General features: G+C 51.5%; 1 protein-coding gene and 1 long non-coding RNA gene across 2 annotated transcripts in view; one reads left to right on the top strand and one right to left on the bottom strand.

Annotated features, from left to right (window-relative positions):
- Nucleotides 1-21,547, top strand: part of LOC306656133 — a 324,085-nt gene extending 302,538 nt beyond the window's left edge. The window contains exon 2 of the long non-coding RNA XR_013762423.1: nucleotides 21,379-21,547. This is a non-coding gene — a long non-coding RNA (uncharacterized lncRNA). The remainder of the gene's footprint in view (nucleotides 1-21,378) is intronic.
- The window catches only part of LOC306655992 (unconventional myosin-XVIIIa-like), a 96,669-nt gene that overhangs the window by 38,096 nt on the left and 33,610 nt on the right, over nucleotides 1-24,963 (bottom strand). The window contains 14 exon segments of the mRNA XM_079130747.1: nucleotides 156-242; nucleotides 1,099-1,291; nucleotides 1,565-1,655; nucleotides 1,875-2,051; nucleotides 3,867-3,887; nucleotides 4,212-4,356; nucleotides 4,535-4,598; nucleotides 5,395-5,495; nucleotides 6,091-6,233; nucleotides 6,466-6,679; nucleotides 7,035-7,211; nucleotides 7,323-7,429; nucleotides 7,640-7,727; nucleotides 9,744-9,887. Of these exon segments, the coding sequence (XP_078986873.1) occupies nucleotides 156-242; nucleotides 1,099-1,291; nucleotides 1,565-1,655; nucleotides 1,875-2,051; nucleotides 3,867-3,887; nucleotides 4,212-4,356; nucleotides 4,535-4,598; nucleotides 5,395-5,495; nucleotides 6,091-6,233; nucleotides 6,466-6,679; nucleotides 7,035-7,211; nucleotides 7,323-7,429; nucleotides 7,640-7,727; nucleotides 9,744-9,887 (1,752 nt within the window).

The raw sequence follows: 24,963 nt of genomic DNA, 5'->3' as shown, positions 1-24,963 counted from the left end.
ATAGTGCTTAGTGTCCAGGCATCCAGGCATGACTGGGGTCCTTCCTTGGCCTACAGTGGCAGCCCCCGTGGCCGCTCAGCCAGGGAGGGCTCTATTCCAGGCAGAGGAGTGGGAGATGAGAGGCGAGGCTACTGAGGTCTCACCGGCATTCTTACCAGAGACTGGTGGGAGGTCTGGTCCACAGTAGCCACGGAGTCATCTGTAGCCGGCTCAATGTCATCAAAAGCCAGCTCAATGTTCTCCTATAAAGGAAGGCAGAGCAGTATAATCATGGGGCCCTACGTCAGGGTGCATCCCCATGAGTAGGTTGGGTGGGGCCTTTGGGAACAGCAAGTCCAACTTCCCATTCTTTGCAGGGACTACCTCTAGCATCCCAAAGGATGAACTGCTCTCTGCCTCCCAAAGTAACACACTATTTCTGGACAGCTAAAATCCTCATAACCTCTTTTTATACTAGACCAAAGTTACATTCTTCTGTTATTTGAATCAGTTGATTAGACAATGCAGTATATGTCTACTCTCCATTTCACAATCATCCTTGAAACATGTGAATACAACTGTCATGATTTTCCTGAGTCTTCTCCCATCCAAGATAAATATCCTCCTCAGCTTGTTCAACTCACCTCCACATGAGGAAGGATTTCCAGATCCCATTCAGGATACCCTTTTAGGGAAAGACACTAAATCATCAACCACCATCCTATCAGATCAGGGGAAACCTGGGGGGTGGGGTGACTGGGCCAGACACACCTGGAAGCAGGAACTGCCCTGCAGCAGTTCACAGGGCCTAAGAGGGTACCTTAAAGGAGGGCATGGAATGGCTCCCAGGGACCCAGACTGTGCCTTCAGTTTTGTGGAAAGCAAATTCTCCAAGAAGTAAGAAATCAGCCAAGGTCAAGGGCTAGGGCCACTGGGCAGGACAAGATTCCCACTCCAGAGCACAGGGGGAGGAAGAAGGAAAGAGGGAGTAGAGAGCTAGGAAGGAGCAGGCAGCAGGGAAGTTAGTGACTTCCTGCATTCACAGAGGACCTCTCTGGGGGTACCCCAGGGAGAAGGTGAGGCTGAGGTGGGGCCAGCCAGGGTGGGGTGGAGAATTACCTCCTTGTATCTTTCCAACTCTTGCACAAAGGTGCGCTCGTGGAAAAGCTTCTGCAGACGGTCCTGGGCATAGTTGTGGCACAGCTCCTCAAAGGAGGCTCCACGGGCCGAACCACCCTGCTCGGGGTTCTGGAAGCCTGGAGTGTCCACAATCATCATAGAGCAGAGCGAGTGCTGGCTGGACTTGAGAGCCCTTCACCGGGAAAGCCTGGATCAGAGCTAGCCAATGCAATGCCACAGAGCGAACCCCACTGGTCTGCCCCTGGCATGCAGCAAACCCCCATCCCTGCCCAGGTGCTCCCAGCTCTAGCAAAGAGGACTTGCCTCACCTCAGAGCCCAGAGACAGTGAGCCCTCTGCTGGTGAATGATGGCCCTATGTCAGCCAACGCAGGCACAAAAGCATCAAAGCCACCTTGGCCAGAGCCAAGGAAGTGGGGAGCCCAATGGGGTCTCTCTGGCACTCACCTGTTCACCAGGGAGATGAGAAGGGTAAAGAGCTCGCTGTAGAGGCCAGATGCCATGCCCTCTAAGCATTCCAGTGCACTCATTTTGGGACCTACAGGGCAGTAGGATCGGTTCTATCTCTTGTCTCTCCTGGGCTACCCATCTGCCCAGGAATGTTCCCTACCTACCCAGGCTAAGTCAGCATGAGGCCCTGGGGCTGGGCCTGTTCCCCTGAAGGGAACATCTATTCATTCCAGCAGTCCCTCCCACTTCCCAACAAGCCCCAAGTGAGGCTTCCCAATCACAGCCACCAGCCAAGGGGCTAGGGTACCTGTGCCGTCCCCCAGGCTGCTCTCCTCGGGGCCCTGGCGAAAGGAAGTAGAGCGCTGCAGGGTGCCACCCTTGTGCTGGTGCTTGAAGATGGCTGAAGACAGCTCTTCCAGGCTGCAGCCCAGCAGGTATGCAGCCTTCTGGGCCCATTCATGGCGGGCAAATTGCTTGCGCCCAGCTGTGGAACAGAAAAAAGGATCTGGCATCTTGGGTCTTTCTCCTTAGGCTGACTGATGACCACTGTGTCTTTTGACTCCCCTGGTCCCATAGGACTGGGAAGCAGGCATCTTCTGGAGGCAAAACCCAGCCCTAATGACACCCCAAATGGGCTTCATGGGAACAGGCAGAGCCAGTCACTGGCAGTACTTCATATGTCCCTTGGGGATGGAAACAATGAGCAGGTCCTAAAAGAGGAGGCAACTCCACTGGCTGCCACCAGAGGGCTCCCAGTCAGCTGCAAAAATCCCTTTATTTCTAGGGATGTCCAACTTGGGTAGGAGAAAGACAAAGTCAGGAGATGAGCACAGAACATTTGTGCCTGCAGGAGAGATAGCATGAGAGAGTACTAGCACCTGCACCTTCCCTTGATGCATTAGCACACCCCCCTCCCTTCTTCTCTTGCCTCAGGGGAGACCATAGACACCTCAATGGCTAAACAGTGGGGAGGCAACGCAGCCACAGGGGAAAGGGAACAGCCCACACAGACATATGCGCCTCAGCCAACATGTGTCTAATCACAGCAATTAGGGAAAGCTAACAAGAAACAAGGTTTTACCTTCAGCAGCTTCTGTAAGGCAAAGGACCAGCATGCAGCATGCAAAGAAAAACAGTGTGTTAGCAAACAGTCATCAACTGAGCCGCCAGGCCCACTGGAAGAGACTGTGGGGGGTAGGGGCTTAGAAGGACGAGCAGACAAGAAAACGACCACATCCAGCTTTGGAGACACAAAAATACACTCACACACTCACAGTCTCAAAGAAGTATGTTTGTGGATATCCACACACTGACACACACACAAAGGGACCTGCAAAGATGTTCTGTGTGCACACACACAGACACACACACACATACACAAAACCCTGGAAAATACTGTAAGCTCTGAGTTGGTAACAACAGGGCTCTGCACCCAGAGCACTCCACCTATAGTTACCTCAGAGGAGGATCAGAGGAAACTTAGACTTGAACCCTTTAGAGTGAAAGAACTCTCAAGACACAGTCACATTCTGCCCACCCTCCTGCCCATGATGTCTGGAGATGATTTCTTTAACCCAGAGCCTGCTTCCTCTTGGCACGTGTGCCATCTGCTGGGATCATAAGGGGTTGGACATCCAGACACATCTTCCTCTATGCATCCACCACCACCACCACTTTCCCACTCCTGCTGTGCAGCCTGGGGCCCTCTGCATCCCAGAGAAAGACAGAGCCAAAGCGCAAGGTGCTGTTCAGAGCCAGGATCCCCTTTCCCTAAACAGCAGGAGAAAGCGGGTAAAGAGGTGCTCAACTCACTGCCCTCTGAAGCTATCTCCCAGGAAGGCAACAGCTCTCCCAAGCCAGACCCAGCCATAGCCATTCACAAGCAGGCAGAAACCATCAGTCACTATGGTGCCTGCTGCCCCCTAGTGGCCTCCACCCTGACATGCAAGACCAAGAGCCAGGGCTACCAAACCCAGAGGGAAGAAGACTGAAGAGAACTGGCCTTAGGAAGCCCCAGGAAGCAAGTTCATCCTACTCCATCTAAGCCCCACAGGGAGCATCAGTATCCTGAGATAGTCTAGGATCCAGATTCAAAACATGTTGGAGAAGCAGCTAGTCCAGGGACTCAAAGAAGCCCCACAGCCAGCAGGCTCCCCTTCTACCCTCAACTCTGGGGCTTCCCCCAAGACCAGTCCCCTATGCTATGAAGGAATGAGCCCAGCCCTCAAAAAGAGCCCAGGGTAGCACCAAGATTGGGCAAGGCAGTCCTTATGCCCCAAGGCGGGCCAAGTTCAGTTACCCGCTTGCTCCTCGAGAGCCTCTGTTAGGAAGGGAACAAAAAGGAAAGTTATTCCAGGGACTGCTCCAAGAGAGCACCTTCTCTTTTTCTCAGTCCCAGCCCAGCCACCCAGTCCTCATAGTGCACCCAGTCTGCCAGCCATGACCACGCCTCAGGCCATCATTGGCAGAGATGCTTCTCTGGCCTTTTGCTCTGATTTCAGGGAACAAGAAGGGGCACAAGCAACAGAGGGGTGTCTCATAACTGCTGAATCTAATCTGGGCAAGAACAAATTGAGAGTGGCCAGGGCCCCTACAACATCTTTCAGGAGATGAGGCAGGCTATTGGGACCCCACTGCAGGTTACCTTTGGTGGCTCCTGCAGCCCCCAGGTGGTAGATGGCAGCCAGGATGAGCCAGCAGGCCTTCTGCTCATCAGGGGAAATGCCCAGCACCTTCATGGCCGTCTGCAGCTTACTGAATTGCTGAGCTGCCTTCTGCTTCTCCTCAGGCTGCAGGGATAGATGGGCACACACACACTGGTGTCAGACTTCAGAGGGGCTGTCCCTCCCAGCATGTCCCCATACTGCTGGACCCTCAGGGAGGGCAGAACTTGGGTACAACCACCAAATGAGATTCTTCCTATCCCCAAGGTCCAGGGCTGCCATCCAGTCCCCACTGCCCCCTCACCTTGGCCAATGGCATGATCCCAAACACATTATTCTCTGCCAAGTGGTTCAAGTGGAGCTCTGTCCTAGGGGTACAAATAAGGAATCAGCTGGGGCTTAGTCCCGAGGCCACAACCATCTCCCTCCCAGGATGGAGACAAACAGATGCAGCTTTCAGACTCCAGCTCTACTTTTCCTAACTGGCTTAGATGCCTGGGAAGAGCACCAGCCTCTCTAGGACAGGTCACTCGAGAGGCCCTGAAGAGAGGGTCCAGTCAGATCCCTGGAAGGGAGCAGGGAACCTGCCTGAAGGGCTCCCAGCAGGAAAAACTGTGCCTCAGTTATGAGAAGAGCTAAAGAAGATAATCTGTGGCCAATGCTCAGCCCCATTGTTTATCCTTGTCCAGTGAACAGACAGCAAGTCTGATGGTCGAAAGGGGAAATCATGGCAGGGGAAGCCAGCAGGGCAGGGAGGGCCACCTGGAGGGCACTAGAGAAGGCTTGGGTTTTGGGGTCAGGGTGGATTATACCAGCTCAGCCCTATACTGGTGTGTGACTAAGGGCAAGTCACCTACCACCCACATCCCGGTGAGCTTTCCACCCCAGATCTATCTTCCTGGGTAACAGATTTTAGGGAGGCCCTGGGAAGACTGAAGGGTCTGCTGTGCTCCTCTCATAGAACAAGGACCCAGTACCCAGGTCAGGGAGCTCTGGTGGGCAGGGCCTGTGTCTCCCTCATCTCACCATCTCCAGGCCCAGCTCAGAGCCTGGCACTCAATAGAGGAGGAACATACAACACAGTGGGTAAACAGGCAGTGAGGTCTAAGAGCAGTCAGTGGGCTGAAGTCCAGAGCCCCTCCTGCACCCTCTGTCCCACCTCACCTGAGGGTGCCATCCCCACAGGCCAGCAGGTAGTAGAACACGTTGAATGTGGCCTCACTGGCAGGGCGTCGAGCCACACGTAGCTTCTCCAGAAGCATTGTCTGTAGCATGGCATGAGATGAGGAAGGAGGGTGTGGGGGGTTAACTTCCTCCCACCCCAGAGCAGAAGGAATGAGGACCCTGATCCTCCAGACCTGGGAACAAGCAGCTGCATCTCATTCCCAAGGTGCTCAGCCAGTGGCCAGGTCATACTAGGGTCAAACAGGGGGCAGAAACCAGGGGCAGGTAGATGAACACAGGCCCAGCTCCATGGGTTGGCCACCCTGCCTAGAGCCCAGGGGTCAGACTTCCTGGAGAAATGGATGCTTTTAGGGAGAAATTTCAATTAGCATGGAAGGGGGTCAGCCTTGGCTGGGCCTTACTTGACTGACAAGCTCTTCTCTGCCTGGTGACATCAGCCTGAGAGAAGGCCCTGAGCATGGATCTCAAAAAGCAGGCATAGCCCCAGGATCAGGAGGGATAAGGGAGTTGGGCAAGAGGCCTAGAGGGCAGTACATGCCAACTATTCCTGTGCCAGATCCATTTAATTGGGATGAAATCCCAGGAAAATGAGGCACTGGAGAAATAATGATTCCTAGGACATGAAACGAGCAGCCCATCTCTCACTACCCTAAGGCCTGGGCAGCACCATCTTACCTGAATGGAGGCTGAGGCCACCTGGCCAGCTTGGTCAAAGTCCAGGGAGAGGATCTGGGAGAAGCGAGTGGCATTGCCATTCATGATGGTGGGGCTGTTCCCAAAGGCTTCCAGGAGGGTGTACAGAGCCTGCCACTTCTCAACTGCAGAACACAGGCCCAGGGGACATCAGGAAAGCCAGGGATAGCTTTTCCCCAGCTGTGGGCTCCAGAGACATGAAGGTTTGGGGCCACTCAGACCAGAACTGCCCAGGGACAGAAGGGTTTCAAGGGGATAGAGAAGCCAGGGAGAAAAAGAGCTGACACCTAGGAGGATCCTCCCTCCTGACCCCCACCCCCCATCCATTCTCAGTTTTCCCAGCTGTCCCTGCCTCACCAGAAAACACCTTGTTCCCGCTGGTGCCTGCAATGGTGGCTAGGTATTGCACCAGATGCTGGCAGCTGGTGGTCTTGCCACTGCCACTGCTGCCCAGGAGGATGATAGATTGGTCCTGACGACTCATTAGCATGGCCCGGTATGCTGTCTGGGCCACAGCATAGATGTGGGGTGCCATGTCCTCACGCCGGCACCCCTTGAACATGTGCATCACCTTGATAAGGAGAAGTACAGAGGGAAGGGGTAGGCCCTTAGCTGGTTCCACCTGGACACCCTTCACCCCCAGGGTCCACATTTTCTCTGAATTTTCACTCCAGGGATACCCAGGAACTGTGGGGACAAGGGTATGCATGGAAATGTAGATACTAGTCAAGTCCTGGATTTCATTAAAGTCTGCAGGAGGTTCTTTTGCCCTACCCCCCAAAATAACTCCTCTTCCCAAGGTCAACCATGAGAGGGGACAGGAGCCCAGTGGACTCCAAGGGGTAGGGCAGAGAGTGAAGGGAGGTGGGGTGGATGGTGGGTGAATTGGTCCTTGAGTCAGCACAGTAGCTTGGAAGGAGTGGCACCTTCTCTGAGTATACAGCAGGGGCCCCCCGGGGGCTGAGGACCAGCAGGCTAGGGCCAGCGTAGGTGTGCAGCAGGCTAGCACCATAGCGCTGACGCAGCGTGTGCAGGACGCTAGACTCATTGAGGTACACCAGCGAGGCCAGGTCTTCCAGACGGTCGCAGGAGGGAGCATTAGCCTGGGTGGAACAGGACAGGCAGGTGGGCAATGAAGAAGTAGATCCTGGCTCCACCATAGAGGACAGGCCTATCCTGTCCTGCCCACCACCCTCTTGTTCCCTCCTTCAAACCTTCTCTACGTCATCCTCATCCACATCCAGGATGGCTCCATCATGGTCTAGTTTCACACGCACCTTCCCCTCAGGTAAACTGAGCTCCTCTGACTTGAGCTGACTGGCTGCAGAACAGGCACGGACAGTTGATCGTGGGTCTGGAAAGCTTCTGCTACCCGATTTGGCTCCTTCTAAGTCCTTTCCTCCTCCCCTTGGGTCACTAGCCTCTCCTTGTTCACCCCTTCTCCCCAGTCCTCACCAGACACAGAGGTACACCTACTGCCAGCCCTGAACCCAAAAGAGTCCCAGATCTGTACCCAACCCTTGGGACTCACCCAGGGAGAAGCCATCCTTATGGACCAGCCACACCTTCTCTGTCTCATACCAGGCTTCCTCAGCTGCAATCTGCTCTTCTGTTTTGGCCTATCAGAGGGAGGGGAAGAGCAAATAGTCAGACCCTGTTCTTGAAGACAGGTGAGGACAGCAGGAAAGAGGAGGCAAATGAGGGAAAAGGCTTCAAGATGAGCCAGTGGGCAAGGGGAACAGTTAGGTGGCAGACACAATATCAGAGGTGTCAGGGAAAGAACACAGGGAAGCCAGGAGAGAGTGGTGATTCTGAGGAACCCTAAGGACAAGGACATCAAGGCTACAGACCATACCAGCATTGAGGGTGTAAAAGTGCAGGGACACAGAGGCATGACCAGGAAAACAAGTCACCAGGTTCTATCTCCAGCTGCCCTCTGCCCTTCCTCCCTGCCCAGCCTGTGGGATCAGTATCCTGAGCCCAAACCATAAACTTTGGGCCACAGCAAAGTGATGCCAAGTGACAGGCCTCCTTCACCGAGCTAAGAAAGGCCATTTCTCCAGGCCTGGGAAGAAAAGTGTCCTCCTAGGACTTCATAGTACAGAATGATAGGTGAGTCCTGAGTCCTGGCCTCAGACCTGAGTATACTCTCCTCCAGACGATGCTACTACCTGTGCAAGGGGACAGTGCCCAGGGGCACATGCCAGACTCCCTGTTCCTCCTCCTTGTCATGGTCACTAAAGGCCCTGCTTGGAAGGTGGCAGTTGACAGACCTAGTCAACACATTAATGCCCCACAAGGGCATTGACCAGAGATAAGGGGACGGGGTGGCACTGCTTCATCTAACTCAGGAAGGGACTTGCATGCCACAGGTGGGCACAGGAATGGGTGTGAAAGGGCTGGGAGCCCACAATGGCCCAAAATGTCACCAATAAGAAACAGGCATTCATAGGCACTGTCAGGGTGTGGGTAATCAAACCTGGTGTCTTCTAGGAAGTACATTTGAGTTTAGAAGCAATGGTGCCTGTGGGAGCTGGGACAGCAGGAAAGGAGTCCAGCTGCTACTGTGTGTCAGGTTCTTGTTGTATGTGGACAGAATGGCAGCCAAGAAATGCAGTGGCCCCTGGAGCAGGGCTGGCCACCCCAGAGGTCCAAACCAGTCCTCAGGCTAGCACTGGCTAGGAGGTATAATTAGTCATCCAAAGTCCCTCACTCTAGGTGCCCCTTTCTCATGAGACCCAAAACTGAGGCATAGACAGTGCTTTGTGGTGATGACTTCCTGGGTGAGGGATCAGGAAAAGATAAGAACACATAACAAAAGGGACTTAAGTTCTTTTTCACATTTCTTGGAGGGGAAAGAAAAGGAGATCTGGGTTCTACTCCTAGTGTAGACTCTGGCTTCCAATAAACCCCTCTGGCACAGATGGCCCTTTCCCCAGCTACAGAAAGGGCTGGACCACACCAGCACCTTCCAGACTTCTGAGTTTCATGGACCAGGGGAATTATCCTTCAATAGGAGATCACTATGGGGTTGCCATTTTTTTTTTTTTGTGCTGCTGGGGATTGAAGCCAGGGCCTTGTACTTGCAAGGCAAGCACTCTACCAACTGAGCTATCTCCTCAAACCCAATGTTTTGATTTGTTAAAGTGATGGCCTTTTAAAGGTTATTTTTTATATTTGAAGATATACACATTTATTTTAAAAAAATCACCACAATGTTTGATTTTTTTTTTTCCATATCATATAAGACAGGTGAAACCTTTGTTTTGAATGGGCGTGTTCTATGGGCCAGGTGTTGGGAGTGATATCAAAAGGCCACAGCCTGTCACTAACTCCTTTAGAGATGATCTCACAGTGGCCAGGAGGTGGAGACAGAGGCTGTTTCATTTTCAGGCTCCAGCCAGGGAGAGGGAAGGAATCAGTTTTTGACTCTAACCAGAGAGTGGGTTGAAACATACAATTCAACTGGCTTGAGCTCCAATGGCCAAGAGCTGTGTGCCACAGAGGCCAAACAATTCAGTAATGCATTCCAAGGGCCTGGCACAAAGCTGTGCCATCTCAGCTCCTGGCATTGCCTCCCCAGGGCAACCCTGACCCCACATAGGGTGGGAGCCTGGAGGGGAAAGAGGTCTTACACTCCAGCACGAGGCCCGAGCACAGACGCCAGCCCAAGCACAGGCCAGGGGTGGTGGGTGATGACTGGAGGACGCGGAGGGCTCCTGAGGGGGACAGGAGCACCCTACCTGGCTGTGGGCAGGAGAGGCAGCTTCAGGGTCCAGCTAGCAGCAGCAAGCAAAGAAAAGAAAGAGAAGAAGGGTGAAGACAAGCAAACCACTGGCATATTCCCTTAGCATGTCCTCTGGGCCAATGAACTAGCACTCTCCAGCTGCCAAGGTGCAATGGATATCAGGGGAGCTTGTCGCCAGGACCCAGGGGCTGGCCTGAGCAGGAGAATTACACACAGTCAAGGAGAGGCCAGACCCCTCAGAGGAGAGACTCACATGAGACACTCCCAATGGCTGGGCAGGAGTCTGCCACTCTGCCTCTGGTCAGTCTCTCCTGGGGGGGCCAGGAGAGTTCAGTTTGAATTAGGCTCCCTTTTCTGTGTATCTGCCAGGCCAAACCACCTCACCCAACCCAGATTCTGGAACCTCTGGGAGCCTCCTACCTTATCTCTAGGGTATTCCTCAGCCCAGCTCCCCTATGGCCACTGATCAGCACGGAGCTGTCCCTCGCCTCCAAATATACACCCAAGGGGGTGCTACTCCCCATGTGAGAGCTGCCTTTCAGAATTGTCACTTCTATAACCAGAACAAGGCCACCACCAGCTCGAGTCTTAGGCCCCTTCCTCAAGGCCTCTGTACCATTCCTGCCACTCCCGAGCAGGCACACTGAGCCCATGGCAAGTAGAGGATCATTCCATCCAGGTCTAACCTGGAGGTCACCTGCTACCTGCCTAAGAGCTGGGATACTGTGGGCACACTAGAGACAGCCTTGTCCTATCTATCTCTGTCTTATTACTTAAGGCCCTCAAAGGTCTTTCTGAGATGAAAGGAAGACAGCCAGCCTGAGATGTGGCCTGTTAGAAATGGGTAAGAGTTAAGAGACCCCCTGGGTGTGGAGAACTAGGGATTCAAAAATGGAGACCATGCCAAACTCTCTGCCTTGCTACCCACTAAGCCCTGGCATCAAGGCATTTCATCAAGACAGGAGAACAGGGCCAGAGAAGGGAACTGGACTCCCAGACAAGAAGGGCCCCCTCCCATATGTACAGGGCTCTGGGTCCCCAAGAGGGACAAAGCTCCACAGAGCCCTTCTCTCATTTCTTTAAGCAGAGAGCCAATGTGAGGGTCCATGGACTTTCCATAGTCAGGCACTTCTATACACAGTCTGGCTGCCAGCCTCAGAAAGAAAAGAGCCAGGTACTGGGGACCCACACACAAGAGAGGTGGCATTACAGAAGCAGTGAAGATCCTCTCAAGTCGCTGGTGGGCTTCCTCCGCAGGGCTCAGCAGGACCTCAGGGGCAGTTCCTGTCTAAAGGTTAAACTACTATTAGTCCTGGCCCAGGCAAGAATAGAGGCAATGCATGCAAGCTCCCAGCACAGAAAGCCACTGGGACCCGATGGGAAAGTAGAGTAGGGCCAGGGAGACAAGCTAGGTGCCGATTTGAGTTTTTAAACTAGCAGAGAATAAAAGAACGAGTGCCTGGGAGGGCTGGGTTTTTTCTACCATCCTAACCATCACAAGCACCAAATGGCCCTATTATGCCATTACTGTCCTGGTCAGGACCCCCAACTTCACCTTAGTGAGAGGGAAGGACAGTAGCTTAGGATAGGCACATGATACTCCTTGCTACTTATAGGTTCTCCTGAAGTTGAGCTCCTGCCCTGCCCATTAAGCCAGAATGCTCCCGCCAACTCCTCCCTGTATGCCAGGAACCACCACAGCCGGCCAGGAGGGTGGGGAGAGCTATGGGTGGCTTTTCTCTAGTACTGCAGTGCCCAGGGAGAATGAAGACCCTGCTCCCAGGACACAGAGAGCAAGGACCTCAAAGACCCTCAGGCTCTGCCCTCAGGATCCTCCTGGACCCTCTCCTTACTGCCGCATGGAGCCTATGAAAGCACAGGAAGTGAGGGCAAAACTTGATGTCTCCCCACCCCCTACACACCCTAGAAGACCTCAGCAGGGTCTATAAAATGGAGAACCTTAAAAAGAATGGGCCCCAACTCAAGACCAGCAGGTATCACCTTCCTCAGGGACTCAGAAATGGAGGCCATACCAAACTCTCTGCCTTGCTATCCACCAAGCCCTGGCATCAAGGCATTTCATCAAGACAGAACAGGGCCAGAGAAGGGAACTGGACTCCGAGACAAGAAGGGTCCCCCTGCCATATGTACAGGGCTCTGGGTCCCCTAGAGGAAAAATCCACCACAGAGCCCTTATCTCATTTCTTTAAGCAGAGAGCCAGTGTGAGGGTCCAAGGACTGGCCATCCTTGGTCTTCCCGGTTTCTAAGTCGCCTACCCAGAAGGCACTTTCTGGGAAGATGGAGTAGCCCCAGATCCAAAGAGCTCACTGTGCTCATTTGCCACTGAGGCACAGGACTCCTCAAGGGGAGGAGGCCAGGACTGAAGAAGGCGGGAGGAAATTAATAACAACTATCATTAACATCACTGTCTATACTACCATTTATGGGTACTCCATGCCAAGGACCAGGCTTAGCACATTACCTGCATCATTTCTAATCGTCTCAGCAATTTCTCAAAGTATTACCCTTTATTTGTAATTCCACAATCCAAAAAGCCCCACAAAACAGAAGGTTTTTCTTAACTATTTTGGTGGCAAAACCTGTTTATCCTCTATACTCCAGCAGCACAGATATTCATGGATTTGTGTTTGTTTGTTACGGGTTGCTGCTTATTATGTATACTGTATGACATTGTAAAATACAAAATTTACTAATAGCCAAAATATTTCTGGCCCCCAGGGCTTTAGAGAAGGGATTGTGGACCTGAATTATCCCTACTCGACAGACAGACTCAGAGATGGTTCAACAAGGGCAAATTGCTGGGGGTGTAAGCTCAGGCCACCTGACTTAAGAAAAATACTGTGTTTCTATGAGGTACTGATCTGCTAAGAATCCGATCCTCAGTTTGAGATCTGGGGCCTCAAGCTGGCACCACATAGCTGGGGACCACACCCAACTCCCATGGCAAGGCCACAGCATGCTGGTTAGCAGTTACCATCCCAGCCACAGGAACAGAGCCCAGCCCCAGCCCAGAGTTCTGTCATTTAGGTAAGGAAAGCCACACAGCCATGCAGCTCCTGTCATGGGTGCATGACCCTGGGCCAGCATCCATCATGCAGGACTCGTGAGGCTTGGGGAAGCTGGCTGTGAGAGTACCCGACCCTCAGGGGAGAGCGGCGAGGGGCATGGGAGGTTAGTGTCACACTCAGGTACCTCCTGCTGCACTCCAGAGCCTGGTGGCTTGGACTGCTGCTCTCCTGTGAGGTCTAACTTCGGGCCAGCAGAGCCTGGGTCTGCCAGCTCTCTTGGCGGGGCCGGGGAACACCGGTTCTCTGGGGTTTCAGGTTTGGTTGGGGATGCTGCCTTCTCTGGAGAGTCCACCATGTCTGAGGAGCCTGGTTTCCTCAAGGAGCCCGGCTCCTGGCTGGCGGGCTTCTCCCGCTTCCCAGGAGACTGCTTGCCACGGGGCTTGTGGTCCTTGCCTCGGCCCCGAGACATCAGGCTCCGCAGGCCCACTGAGAGCTCATCTTTGGCTGCCTCCTTCTTTGCTTCAAGCTTTGGTGGTGCAGAGGGCGGAGGAGGTGGAGGAGGCGGTGGTGGCTTGGGACTACAGGCTGCCTTTTCTCCCCTCTTGCCTCTAGCTGGGTGCTCAGGGGACTTGGTCCCTCGGCCTGGAGGCTCCTTAGCAATCACAGGCTCCTCACCAGGCAGCACCTTGCTCACCACCTTCCTCACTGCATTCGCGACTCGTTTCCGGGACAGGCCCTGAGCCTCCTCGTTTGGACCTTCTGTTGAGGCAGTCCCCAGACCATTCATGGTGAGTGAGGGTGCAGGGCTCTTGGCTCTGTGTGAAGTCTCTGAGGGTACAGGGCCAGTGGCAGGCTGAGGACTCCTAGGTGGGCCACCACTGTCCTTGGAGCTGCCCTCTAGCTAGTCACATAAATACAAGTACACATCAGCATCAACCCTGCACCCCCACCCACCCCATGCAAAGTAAGTAAAAGGGTGTGATCTCAGGCCCTGGGACAGACTTCCATTCGCCCACCAGATAACACACAGCTCCAAGAGGCTACCCTGGGGAATCCTCTCTGTATCTTGATAGGACAACTACATCCAAGAATTTGGCCTCCCTTTCCCACAAAGCTCAAGCAGGTAATTCAATCAGTTGGTATGTATCCCCAGACTGAGCAAGGAACTAGAAGATGCCAGCACAGAGAACCCAGAGGCCCATGGATACCCCAGCGTTAATGGTTTTATGTTAGGATGGCAATCAAGTCCCAAGCCAACTAAATCCTACTCCCTCACAGTTCACACACAGTAGAGATGGGGTATGGAAAGGTCAAACAGCAACATCCAACCACCAATTCTAGGTCTAACTCCAGGGTTTCCTGCCTTTATAATCCCTGCTCCTTTTGTCACCCAGTTTTCTAGGCAGTTGGACCCAGAGTCTGCCCATCCTGAAGAAAGCAAGAGACAGGGTGCTCTTCCTGGCTCCAAGGCATACCAAACCTTCTCTCCCCAGCTCCTCTGGCCTGCAGCCACTGTCTACCCTTCACCTATATTCTCAAGGTCTACAGAGATCCAGTGCTGGTCCAGGAAGTTTCTACTTCATCCTGCTTTCTGCCAGTCTCTTTTCAGTTTCTCTCCTGCAAACCTCTCAAGGGTTTGGAAACCTTCTAGTTCCCAGAGAACATGTGTGGAATAATGGGAGGAAGAGGTGGCAGCTGCAGCCCACAAAGGGTTAAGCACTCAAGTGGTTACAGCCCCACTCTGCCCTGGAGTGGGCCCTGGCTGAGCCAGTCTCCCAGTCTCTGGGCACCTAAAAGCTCCACGTGGGGCATCCACCCTCCCCCAACAATCTTCTGGGAACTGTCTGAAATTATAAGAGACTGCCACTGGGAGGGCCACGCTGGCTAATGGCAGGGCAGGGTTTCCTGCAAAGCCAGACACATTGCCTGGGGGAAGCAAGGTCAACCAGGGGTCTCCTCTCTGGACAGGCAGTGCCTTGCCAGTAACTGAGCTGTGCTCAAGTCTGCATTCCCCCCACACAAGGACCTTAGCACTGGCTCCATGAAGGTCTAGCTGTCATGCCTGTTTGCATGCAGGAAGATGCTCACAGAGTGACGGACCTGGGAGGTGCTGCCTCTGGCTGCCACATGGAGAGGCTACCCCACCTCCTGAGCACAGCTGAGCCAAGGGCCTTGGTTCAGCTTTAGCAATAGGGAGGTTCTGCTGCAGGACTGGAGGAGGGCTTAAAGGTGGCTTTTCTTCAACATCTCAGTCCAAGAATGTTCAATGGCATGCCACGACACTGCGGAGCTGGCCAATGGCCTTAACTGCTGAGTCCTATCCCTCCCCCCCCTCTTCTGGTATTTTTTCCATCCCCCTAACCGAAATTGATGACAACAACATGATAGAATTGCTAACAGACAGTACTCCTGCATGCCAGGCACTCTTCTAAGCACTTTATATGTAATCTTTGCAAAAAGAAAACTGGGCTACTAAGAGCCTCCTCCTTTATATATCTCAAACACACCCCTTTGAAATCACAGACTGGCCTTGCAGGACTGTTTACAGATCCGGACGAAGCCACAATGCCTGACTAATCAAATCATCCAAGGAAGCAGGAGTAGCTGGGACGTTACCATCTGGGGTAGTAAGGCATGGATCTGATCTGTGATCTAGCTTCCCCAAGAGCCCTGGACACCTCTGCCCCCAACTACCTGCAGCCCTCTTCTAACTACACATCCTTGGACCTAGCCTTTCTCTCTTCTTGTATTAGAAGAGTACATCTTTATTTAGGGTCTCTATCCCAAGTTGGTGGGGGCTGGAGGCAGCTGGAACCAGCCTCCAGGTTGCCTGCACTGAGCAGCTGACAGGGTCTTGGAAGGGACAGCAGCAGCTGCAGCAAAATCCCTCTGGGTCCTTTTTGTGCTACCCAGAGCAGGTTGAAGAGTCTAAACAACTGACTTCAAATTTAGTGTTCCCCAAACTGAGCGTGTGCCCACCTAACCCCTCCATTTCCAAAGGGTTCAGGAAACCAGAACTAAAGGGAGACAACTAAACGGGTCTGGGGGAGGTTGGGGGTGGCACCAAAGTACCTTGGCTTTCCCATCTACCTCAAACATCCCAGGCTAGCATGACACACACTGCCTTTTATTCCTCTTTACTGGCATTCCCTCTAGTCATGCCACATGGGAAGGGGACCTAACTAGGTCCCTGCCTACTCCATGGAAATTGTTTCACAGGCGAATCTAAGACTGATGGGGACAGAGGCAAGGCCAACCCACCTGAACAATTGAACACACACACACATACACATACACACACACACACATTTTTGGGGACCTCAAAGAAGCACTTACAGCCCCCTCCTCCTTGCCAGGAGGGCCAGGTTTGGGCAGAGTTTTGTCCTCCTCTTTAACCTGAGGGATTAGACGAAGAAATCATTGGCAGGTCAGGGCTGGAAGTCCCAGTACTAAATGCCCAGGTCTCTCTCTTCCTGACTTTCTAGCAGTACTGGGGATAGGGAGACCTGGGCAAAAAATTTCCTTTCCTTGAATCAAAACTGCCTAGCGACAACTTCAAGAATGAAGAGTCTTTATGGAGGTGAAAACTCAGCATCTTGATGCTCAGTGACTAGCCACTGTGCCTAAAGGGGCTTCTAAAAATATCCATCTACATGTGACATCATGGCCTTGACTACACATGGTAGACAGAAAGATCCAGCTAATTCAACTCATGCTAAACTACAAGTCATTCCCAGTTCAGACAAGAAGTGGTTTGAACAAGAGGCCCTGGATCTAGTGACGGAGGAGGAGGAAATAATCCTAGTGTGGGATGCCTGCTGGGCCCACAGAATTCAGTGTAGATGAATGGGTGGTCCCCACCAGGGTGGCTCTGACTTGTTTCTAAGTCTTGTGTCATTTTCACCTTGCTTATAACCTAGTGCCCTCCCAGTTGAACCGCTGAGCTCAGACTGTAAGCAGGAAGTAGGGCAGATATTTTTCAGGAGGCCAGATATTTTCCAACCTCACTGTCACAAAACTGCCAGCCATGCAGCTAAGGGAAGGAACCCCAAGGTTAGGGGTGGGGTGTGAGGAAGGAAGAAGCCTGAGCTCTAGACACTCTGGCCAGGGATTTGTGCTAGAGTCAGGGAGCTGGCCGGCTTCAGTCAGATGGGAGACACAGTGTCAGGAGCAACAGCAGACACCATAACTCTCTGGAAAAGGGACAGACAATGGGGAAGTTCTGAAAATTCTTTCAGTTCACACACCCAAAATGGACTCCAAAGGGACAGGCTCCAAGTTTGGGAGAGCCTTCTCTTCTGTCTCACAACATCTCTCCCTCCCAAAACTCAGGCAGTCCTAAGGGATTTAATTCCTCTTCCTTTTCAGGTCACCTAGGCCTATTACCAACCCCACCCTGCCCTCAGCATGCCTTTCTTTCCCCCACACAATGAGGGAAAGAGCCAGCTAAGAAGTCCTTGATTACAAATGGAAAAGATACTTAGTAACATCCAGAATCAATTATCTACTTGGGGGGATTCTGTTTTTAACCAGGGTCCATGGTAAATTTTGAGCTCCAATTAGTAGTGCCCGGGGCACTGGCAAGCCTAACTGGCAGCTGCTGTTTCAAAGCTGCATCTTGTCCACAGAGCTATGTTCAATGGGCTCAAGCTTCAAAGTTAGTTCACATCACCATGGACAGAGGGAAAAGGGCAAATATTCATCAGAGACCACATTGCTTTAGAAATTGGGGTCGATGAAGTTAAAAGGAAGAAAGGGTGGTGAGGCAATAAAGAAGAGTAGCTAGGTCTTCACCTCCTGCTCTGCACCAAGGGCCATACCCCCCATCTACCCACCCACGGATCACACCATGCATTAAATCCCACCCCACCACCACACACGGGCACACACACACACACACACACACACACACACACCCAGGTTAGAGAACAGCAAGTGTTCTTAAACCACACAGACACACTCGTTACTGCACGCAGTGCTGTTAGCTCAGGCTCAGGCATGGCCCAGATTCCAAGTTCACTTCACGTCCTTCACCAGCTCCAATTATGTCCTCCCTCTTGTGGGTTGAGTTTAGGACCCCAAACATCTGGCCCAAGGTGAGGTACTGAAGAGAACACTGGTTGCCTCCCAAAGTGTCTGGGACACTGGGCCCAGCTCTGAGCTCAGTTCTGGATTTAGCCTCAGGCTGACTCACTGCCCCTCCCCCTCCCAAAAGGCTCTGGCTGCTGTAGGTCATTGCCCAGCTGGGGACTATGCACACACACAAAGGCACGCCCAGGTCTGCGGCAGCAGCGGGAGCCTGAATCATTCTCTGGACCAGGCGCCAATGGACCAGCCTCCCTCTCGGCCCCTCTCTTCTCCTACCTCAGCCCCCAGACTCAGAGAGACCCAGTTCCAGAGGCCTCAATGCCAAGCCTTTCCACAGCAGCTTAAGGCCCAGGGGGTGATCAGAGCAGCAAGCTGGTGGAAGGGCGTGGAGGGGTTAACTTGGAGGGGCACCAATGGGACAAAAGGCGGCTCAGCTTACCCAGGAGAGAAGCATGACTCAGTGCAGGAGCCCAGCAAGACAGAAGAAAGTTCACCAGCCCCCCAGCCCCAGCCCTACTCCCGGCACCCCCAAATGCACCATCCATCCCTAGCTTCCAAAGCTCCCTCTCCCAGAAGCCAGTTTCCTGCCTGCGGACACACCATGCTGAACACATAGGAAAAACAAAGATTTTGAAACAAGACTTTCCTTTTGCTCCCAGAAGGCGAACCTTGATGAAAAAGCCATGGTGCTGAAGGCAGCCTGCACCCTGGGTCAGAGAAGAAATGGGGGCAGGGTCTCTCAGGGACTCGGAGTCTTCCTAAAGGCCAGGACCTGCTGAGATAAGTGCTGTGGGCAACAAGAGGAAAGGAAGGATGGAGTGGAGGAGGAATTACAAAATCCAAAAGATCATAGAAGGAGTAAGGAATAATCTGTTAGAGGAAAGTGAAGGCAGGGTGGGTTCAGAACAAAGAACCTCCCACTGTTGGAAGCTGTGTGCCCTTGAATAAAGCCACTTCACCTCTCTGGGCCTCTCTGGAGAATTAGGGGCTGGACTAGTCTAAATAATGGCTAAAGTCTTTTCCAGGTCTGGCACCCTAGGAGTCTACAAGGGGAGAGTCACTCAAGCTTTTGATACTTGTGTGTGTGTCAGAGAAGGGGCATTAAGGAAGGTGCTCCAATACCCAGCAACTCTGCCTTCTACCTGCACCCCACAATTGCCTGATAGGTCCAAGAGGCCTGGAGAACTGTAAACCTGCCTCATCTAAGGCTTAGAAAACACATCTGGCCCTTAGAAAATCAGTAGTAAGAGTCTGTGCTGGCCCAGGGAGAGGCTTCATCCTAAGAATCAGTTCATCAGTGGAGCTTAATTCATTTCATTCTTACAACGAGTTATAATGTACAAATAGTTAAAAATTAGCAAATTTTTTGTTTTCAATTTTTTTCATACTCGAATTGAACCCAGGACCTCACACATGCTAGGCAAGTGCTCTAGCACTGAGCTATACCCCCAACCCTAAATTATTTTGAATTGGCTTTGCTGACTGCTGTCTTACTATTCAGTTAATATGCTAGAGACTTTAAGCTTATTTGTTTAATTAACTCATTTGCTCTTTTATCTCTGGCTCAAGTCTTCCTATTTGTCCAGGAGGTCCCATCCAGCTCAGAAGGACATAGACCATCGACATGCAGTCTGTTCCTCTACATCAACAGTTCCTCATGAGCAACACTCTGAACCCCAAGCGTGGGGATCTCCCCAGAGGAAATTCTCTGCCTCTTATGCAGAACAGTCTGGACATTTTCCCTCCCTTCCTTATCACTGGATTTTAGACACTAAGGAACAGGTAAAGAACTCAAGTCTCAAAGGTGGTAGCAATGTCTCTGTTACAGTGGCCCCCAGAGCTGGGAACTAATGGTTCTGTGGAGCAAGTGTGCCCAGAACCCAAGTCTCTCTTCCCTGACCTTTTCCCTCTCCAGAGACTTCAGCCATTTCTAACAACAACATTAATCTGAATATGGAACACCTGCAATGACGTGGGCCCTGTACAAGATAGTTAACAAAGATTTTCTAGGATGAATCTTACAACAATCTCATGACATGAGAATTATTATTATTCCCATTTTACTGATGAGGAAAAGGACTCCAGAAGAGAATCTGTCACAAAGCAAGTGGTAGAACTTGAATTTGAACCAAATTGGCCTAACTCCAAGACATGTGCTGCTTCCTTGGTGGCCCACTTTTTCCCATATGTTAGGCAGGCACCAGAGGGACTGAAGCACTGTTAGTAGCCAAATCTGGTGGATAGGCTCCATCGATGCTGAGGTCCAGGAGAACCAGGTCAAACCAAAGCATAGGTTGATACAGCTATGCTCACTGATGTCAACTTTTCAAATGGAGTTTCTGATCTTGCAAAGGGAGATCCCACCAGGACCCGTCACTATATGAGGCTCTGGCTACCCTCCTCCCTTTGTGGCAATTCTCATCTCTTCCCTTAAGAGAAGGGAAGAGAAAACAACACTCACCGGATGCTTAAACCAGGTGCGGGGGGGGGGGGGGGGGGGGGGGGGCACTTTATACTTGCTTGTCATTTAATCCTCACAACCACCCCCTTTCTAGATAAGGAAACAGGGTAAGTGGCCAAGAGCCCCAAAACTAATAAGTATCAATTCACAACATGGATGGGCCTTGATGAGCTGTTTGGGTGACATCATTCCTGAACTGATTTCCTCATGGACAGGACTCTGTCTTACCCATCATACTGCAAGCACTTATCAAATGTTTGTGGCACAACAGTGCTAGAACAGAGGCTCTCTGCCCAAACTTCTTATTCCCATCTAGTCTCTTCCCTCAGTGTAAACTATAGAGAATATTTCAGGGATGTGACACAAACAAGGGAAGTGTAATCTCTAAATTTAGCAACAACAAATAGATAGTAAACTCAATGCCATGGGATTAGGGGGAGGTGAGGGACACTTTGAAATTGCTTAGCAGCTCTTTGCAAAACAACAATAGCAACAAAATTTGTCATCTTCTGGCCTAGTTATCCCATCTTCAGGAATGTATGTCGAATGGGTTGACTTAAAGGGAAAAAGAAACTCACAAACCCATGCAAACTTTTTTTTTATAAATGTTTTTTTTAAAATATTTTTATTAGTTGTTGATGAACCTTTATTTATTTATTTGTGCAGTGCTAAGAATTGAAACCAGTGCCTCACACATGCCAGGCAAGCACTCTACCACTGAGCCACAATCCCAGTCCCACAAACATTTTTTCTTTTCTTTTTTTGGTACTGAGAATTGAACTCAGGGGCACTCACCCACTGAGCCACAACCCCAGCCCTATTTTGTATTTTATTTAGAGACAGGGTCTCACTGAGTTGCTTAGTGTCTCGCTGTTGCTGAGGCTGGCTTTGAACTCAAGATCCTCCTGCCTCAGCCTCTCAAGTTGCTGGGATTACAGACGAGTACCACTTATGCCCAGCCCACAAACATTTTTATAGATGCACTCTATATAACAACTCCAAATTGAAAATCCAAGTGCCTAAAATCAGGGAATGGTTAGGTAAACTATGGAGCTTCAGTCTAACACATTGCTATATTTCCTTTTTTTTTTTTTTCTTTCTTTTTTTATTATTGTAAACAAATGGGATATGTGTTGTTTCTCTGTTTGTACATGGAGTAAAGGCATACCATTTGTGTAATCATAAATTTACATAGGGTAATGTTGTTTGATTCATTCTGTTATTTTTTCCCTTCCTCCCCAACCCTCCAGCTATATTGCCTTTTAAATTCACAAATATGTGGATAATACACCATATGGAAAACTCCATACAGAATAACATCAATCAAAAAAAAAAACTAGAACCTAAATTGTACGCAAATGGTGAACATAATAAGCTTATAAACTGTGTGAATTGGACATGATAGCAACTTGGTATTTATTTCTTTATGCATACGTTACTTACTATTCATTTTTATTGTAAAGATGGCTAAATAGTCAACAAAAAAAGAAAAAGCAAAGGCGATAATAGCTAGAAGCATTTGTTCTCAGAGAGGAGAAATCTATGAAATGTGCTGAGGGACCATCTACTCTTAAGCCCCAGAAGGTGTCTGTCACTCACAAGCAGGGCCAGTCTGTTTTACCCTCTTCCACTCCAGCACAAACAGCCTTGCCTTAACTTGCCAGCCTCTCAGCCTCTCACAGGAGCAAATGGGGGCACAAATGACTCCAGAGAATAATTCTACTCATTGGGTAGCCCCTTATGCCTGGAATGCCAAGCTGGACAGATGCATCAAGGCCTAAGTGTCCAAGACAAACATCTGCACACTGTGAGTCCCCAAGAGTGGCAGGAAAAGCCAGGCATGGTGGCACATACCTATAATTCCAGCAACTCAGGAGACTAAGGCAGGAGAATCACAAATTCAAGGCCAGCCTGGGCAATTTAGCAGACCCTATGTCAAAATAAAAATTAAAAAGGACTAGGGATGTAGCTCAGTGGTAGAGTGCTTGCCTAGCATGTATCAGACCCTGGTTCAATCCCCAGTACTGGAAAACAAAAAGAGTGTCAAGTAATCATAAGAATCTAGGAGGAGCCAAGAAAGAGCCTGTGGCCAAGGTCACTGCCTAGCCTCTTGCCTTTTGCCAACACTGGCAACACTCTGGCCCTCTCACTCTGAGGAGAAAGAAACCCAGCGTTCTCCTGTCCCCTCTCTTTACTCCCATTCTGAGACACAGAGGGCAGCTCTCAGGAGGCCTCTCCCTGCCAGTCCCAACCTAGCATCAACTTGTCTAAGGAATGGGAGATGGGTAGGGGGAACAAATGAAAAAGAAGGGAAGACATAATAACAATAACAGCTCAGCTCCGTTCACCTTTTTTTTTTTTTTTTTCTGTTTTCAATGTTGCTGGAGATGGAGCCCAAGGCCTCGAGCATGGTGGGCAAGTGCTCTATACCCCCAGCTCCAACAATTTACCTTTATTGAACATTTATGATATACCAGGCTCTCTATATGCATTATCCCATTTGATGCTCATAACGTCCCTCTGAAATATGGAGTTATTCCCTAATTCTAGCACACCCGTAGAAGTGCCACTTTACAAATGAGCAAAAGAAGGCTGGCTCAGAAGGTCAAAGGCCTTGCCCAAGGCCTCATGGCAGCAAGTGGCAGATACAGGACTCACATCCAGGCAAGATGCCTCTAAGGCTCACTCTAAAGGAAAGAGGCCAGCCCTGTCTCCATCTCCCTTGTTCACCTGTACTGTGTTCCCTCCATACATCAGTTGCCAGAACAGCAGCTTGGATAGAAAGCAATAATTTCCATACATGGCCTGCCCCTCCCTCCACCCCACAACCTGAACATGCTTTACACAGAATTGCTTGAAAGGAGAGGAAGCTCTGCAGAGTGACCTGAAGACCGTGCTGCTAGCTAGAGGAGAAGGGGGAGAAGAGCTTGGTAGAGACAACCTGGCTGGCCCTTTCGGTCCAGCCTCCAGCCAAAGCCCTCCACCTCCCCAGGGCGAAACAGAAAGCAGCCCAGTGCCCTCGGTCACTGCCGGCCAGCCCAGCTTGGAGGAAGCAGGTGCACTGGAATGGCTTCCTGCTGCCACTGCAGTTGCAGAAGGGCCAGGGTTTCCTCCTTCAACGGCTGACTGGGCCTGCTAGAGGCCTCCCTCCTTGGGGATGTACACTGCCCCTCTGTAGGGCACTTTGCCATCTATCTAGCCATCATTGTGTGAGGCTCTGAATCTGTGATGGACCTGGTGTTGGTAGCCCTGGGAGTGGAGGGTGGGATGGATAAGTAAACTAGACCAGGAAGCACTGATCTCTCAGAGCTCTCCCAGGCCCCACTCCTACCCTGCCCATGCACACCTCAACACTAGTGCCAGCTTGGGGGCTAGGGTGGGGCAGTACCTGGGCACAGAGAGATACAAATGCTCATAGGCACATCTCAGGCTCCTGATATGCCTCCGCCTGGGGCCAGCCCACACACTGCCCACTGCTGACTCAACTGGAAACCTTACCCTCAGTGTCTGGGAGGGGGACGGGAGGAGTCTATATCTCTTCTCACTTGCTTTTTTAAGGAACTTACTTCTTTAGAGTAATCTGTGCTAAAAAGGAGGCTTACAAAGAGTTGGGACTCCCCCGAGATTCTCTGTGCCCCTTCTAAGGATCCTAGGCACAGGGAATGGAGGAGGCCATGCTGGGTCTCCTGTTGAGAAAATAAGAAGGAGGGTTCCTGAGAACTTTAATCCCTCCTCAATCCCCTCTCTTCTATCCAGTCAGGACAAAGAAGGGGCAGAAAGCTACATGGGCAACCCAAAGCAGGGACAAGACCTCTGAAGGCCTGGAGTTGCTGGGGTTCCAGGGCTTTGGGAGAAAACAGTGTTCCAAGGAATGAGGCCTGCAGAACTGTAATGGTTTGGGGGAAGGCGTGTCATAGCCTCTGGGATGGCAGATGCAGTTCCAGGAAACTGAGGTTTAGAAGACTGTACTCCTCCAAAGCACCCAAAGTTATGATTCTGGCCCAGGATATCCCTAAACTATAAGGGGTTTTGAGATTGCCAGAAGTGGGTAATGCCCTTACTACCAAGAGGTTAAGAGAAGAGCCCCAAAGCAGCCCCACCCCTTCCTCCTACCTACTTCAGCCACATCTGGAAAAATAACAAAAGGCCCCTCCTTTCCTAATTGAGGAAACAGCATGAGGAGCCTGGGACATTTCCGGGGTGGGGGGTCAGAGGGACACTCACCCGCATGGCCTGGCCTGCAGCAGCCCAGAGCAAGGAGTCTCCTTTCGCTGCTGCTCAGTTAGTGGCTCAAAATAGCACCGGCTGCAGCCCCGCCCCTGGTCCCCTCCCTCTCCCCAGGCCCCTCCCGCCGCAGCTGCCCAACCCAGGTCCAACCAGTGAAGAAAGCAGAGCCCAGAGGACTGCGGGTACCAGGTATGCGGGTAGCAGGGAGCAAGAGGACGATGCAGCCTAGGTGGAGGAAGAGGTTCTTAGGGTAAGGTTAAGGGGTGGAGGGAAGATAGTATTGGAGAGGCAAGGGACAGGG

The sequence above is a fragment of the Sciurus vulgaris genome (assembly GCF_902686455.1).
Source record: "Sciurus vulgaris genome assembly, chromosome: 3".
NCBI classification, from domain to species: Eukaryota; Metazoa; Chordata; class Mammalia; order Rodentia; family Sciuridae; genus Sciurus; species Sciurus vulgaris.
Note: the sequence above shows the minus strand (reverse complement) of the source record. Positions and strands in the feature narration are given on the sequence as shown.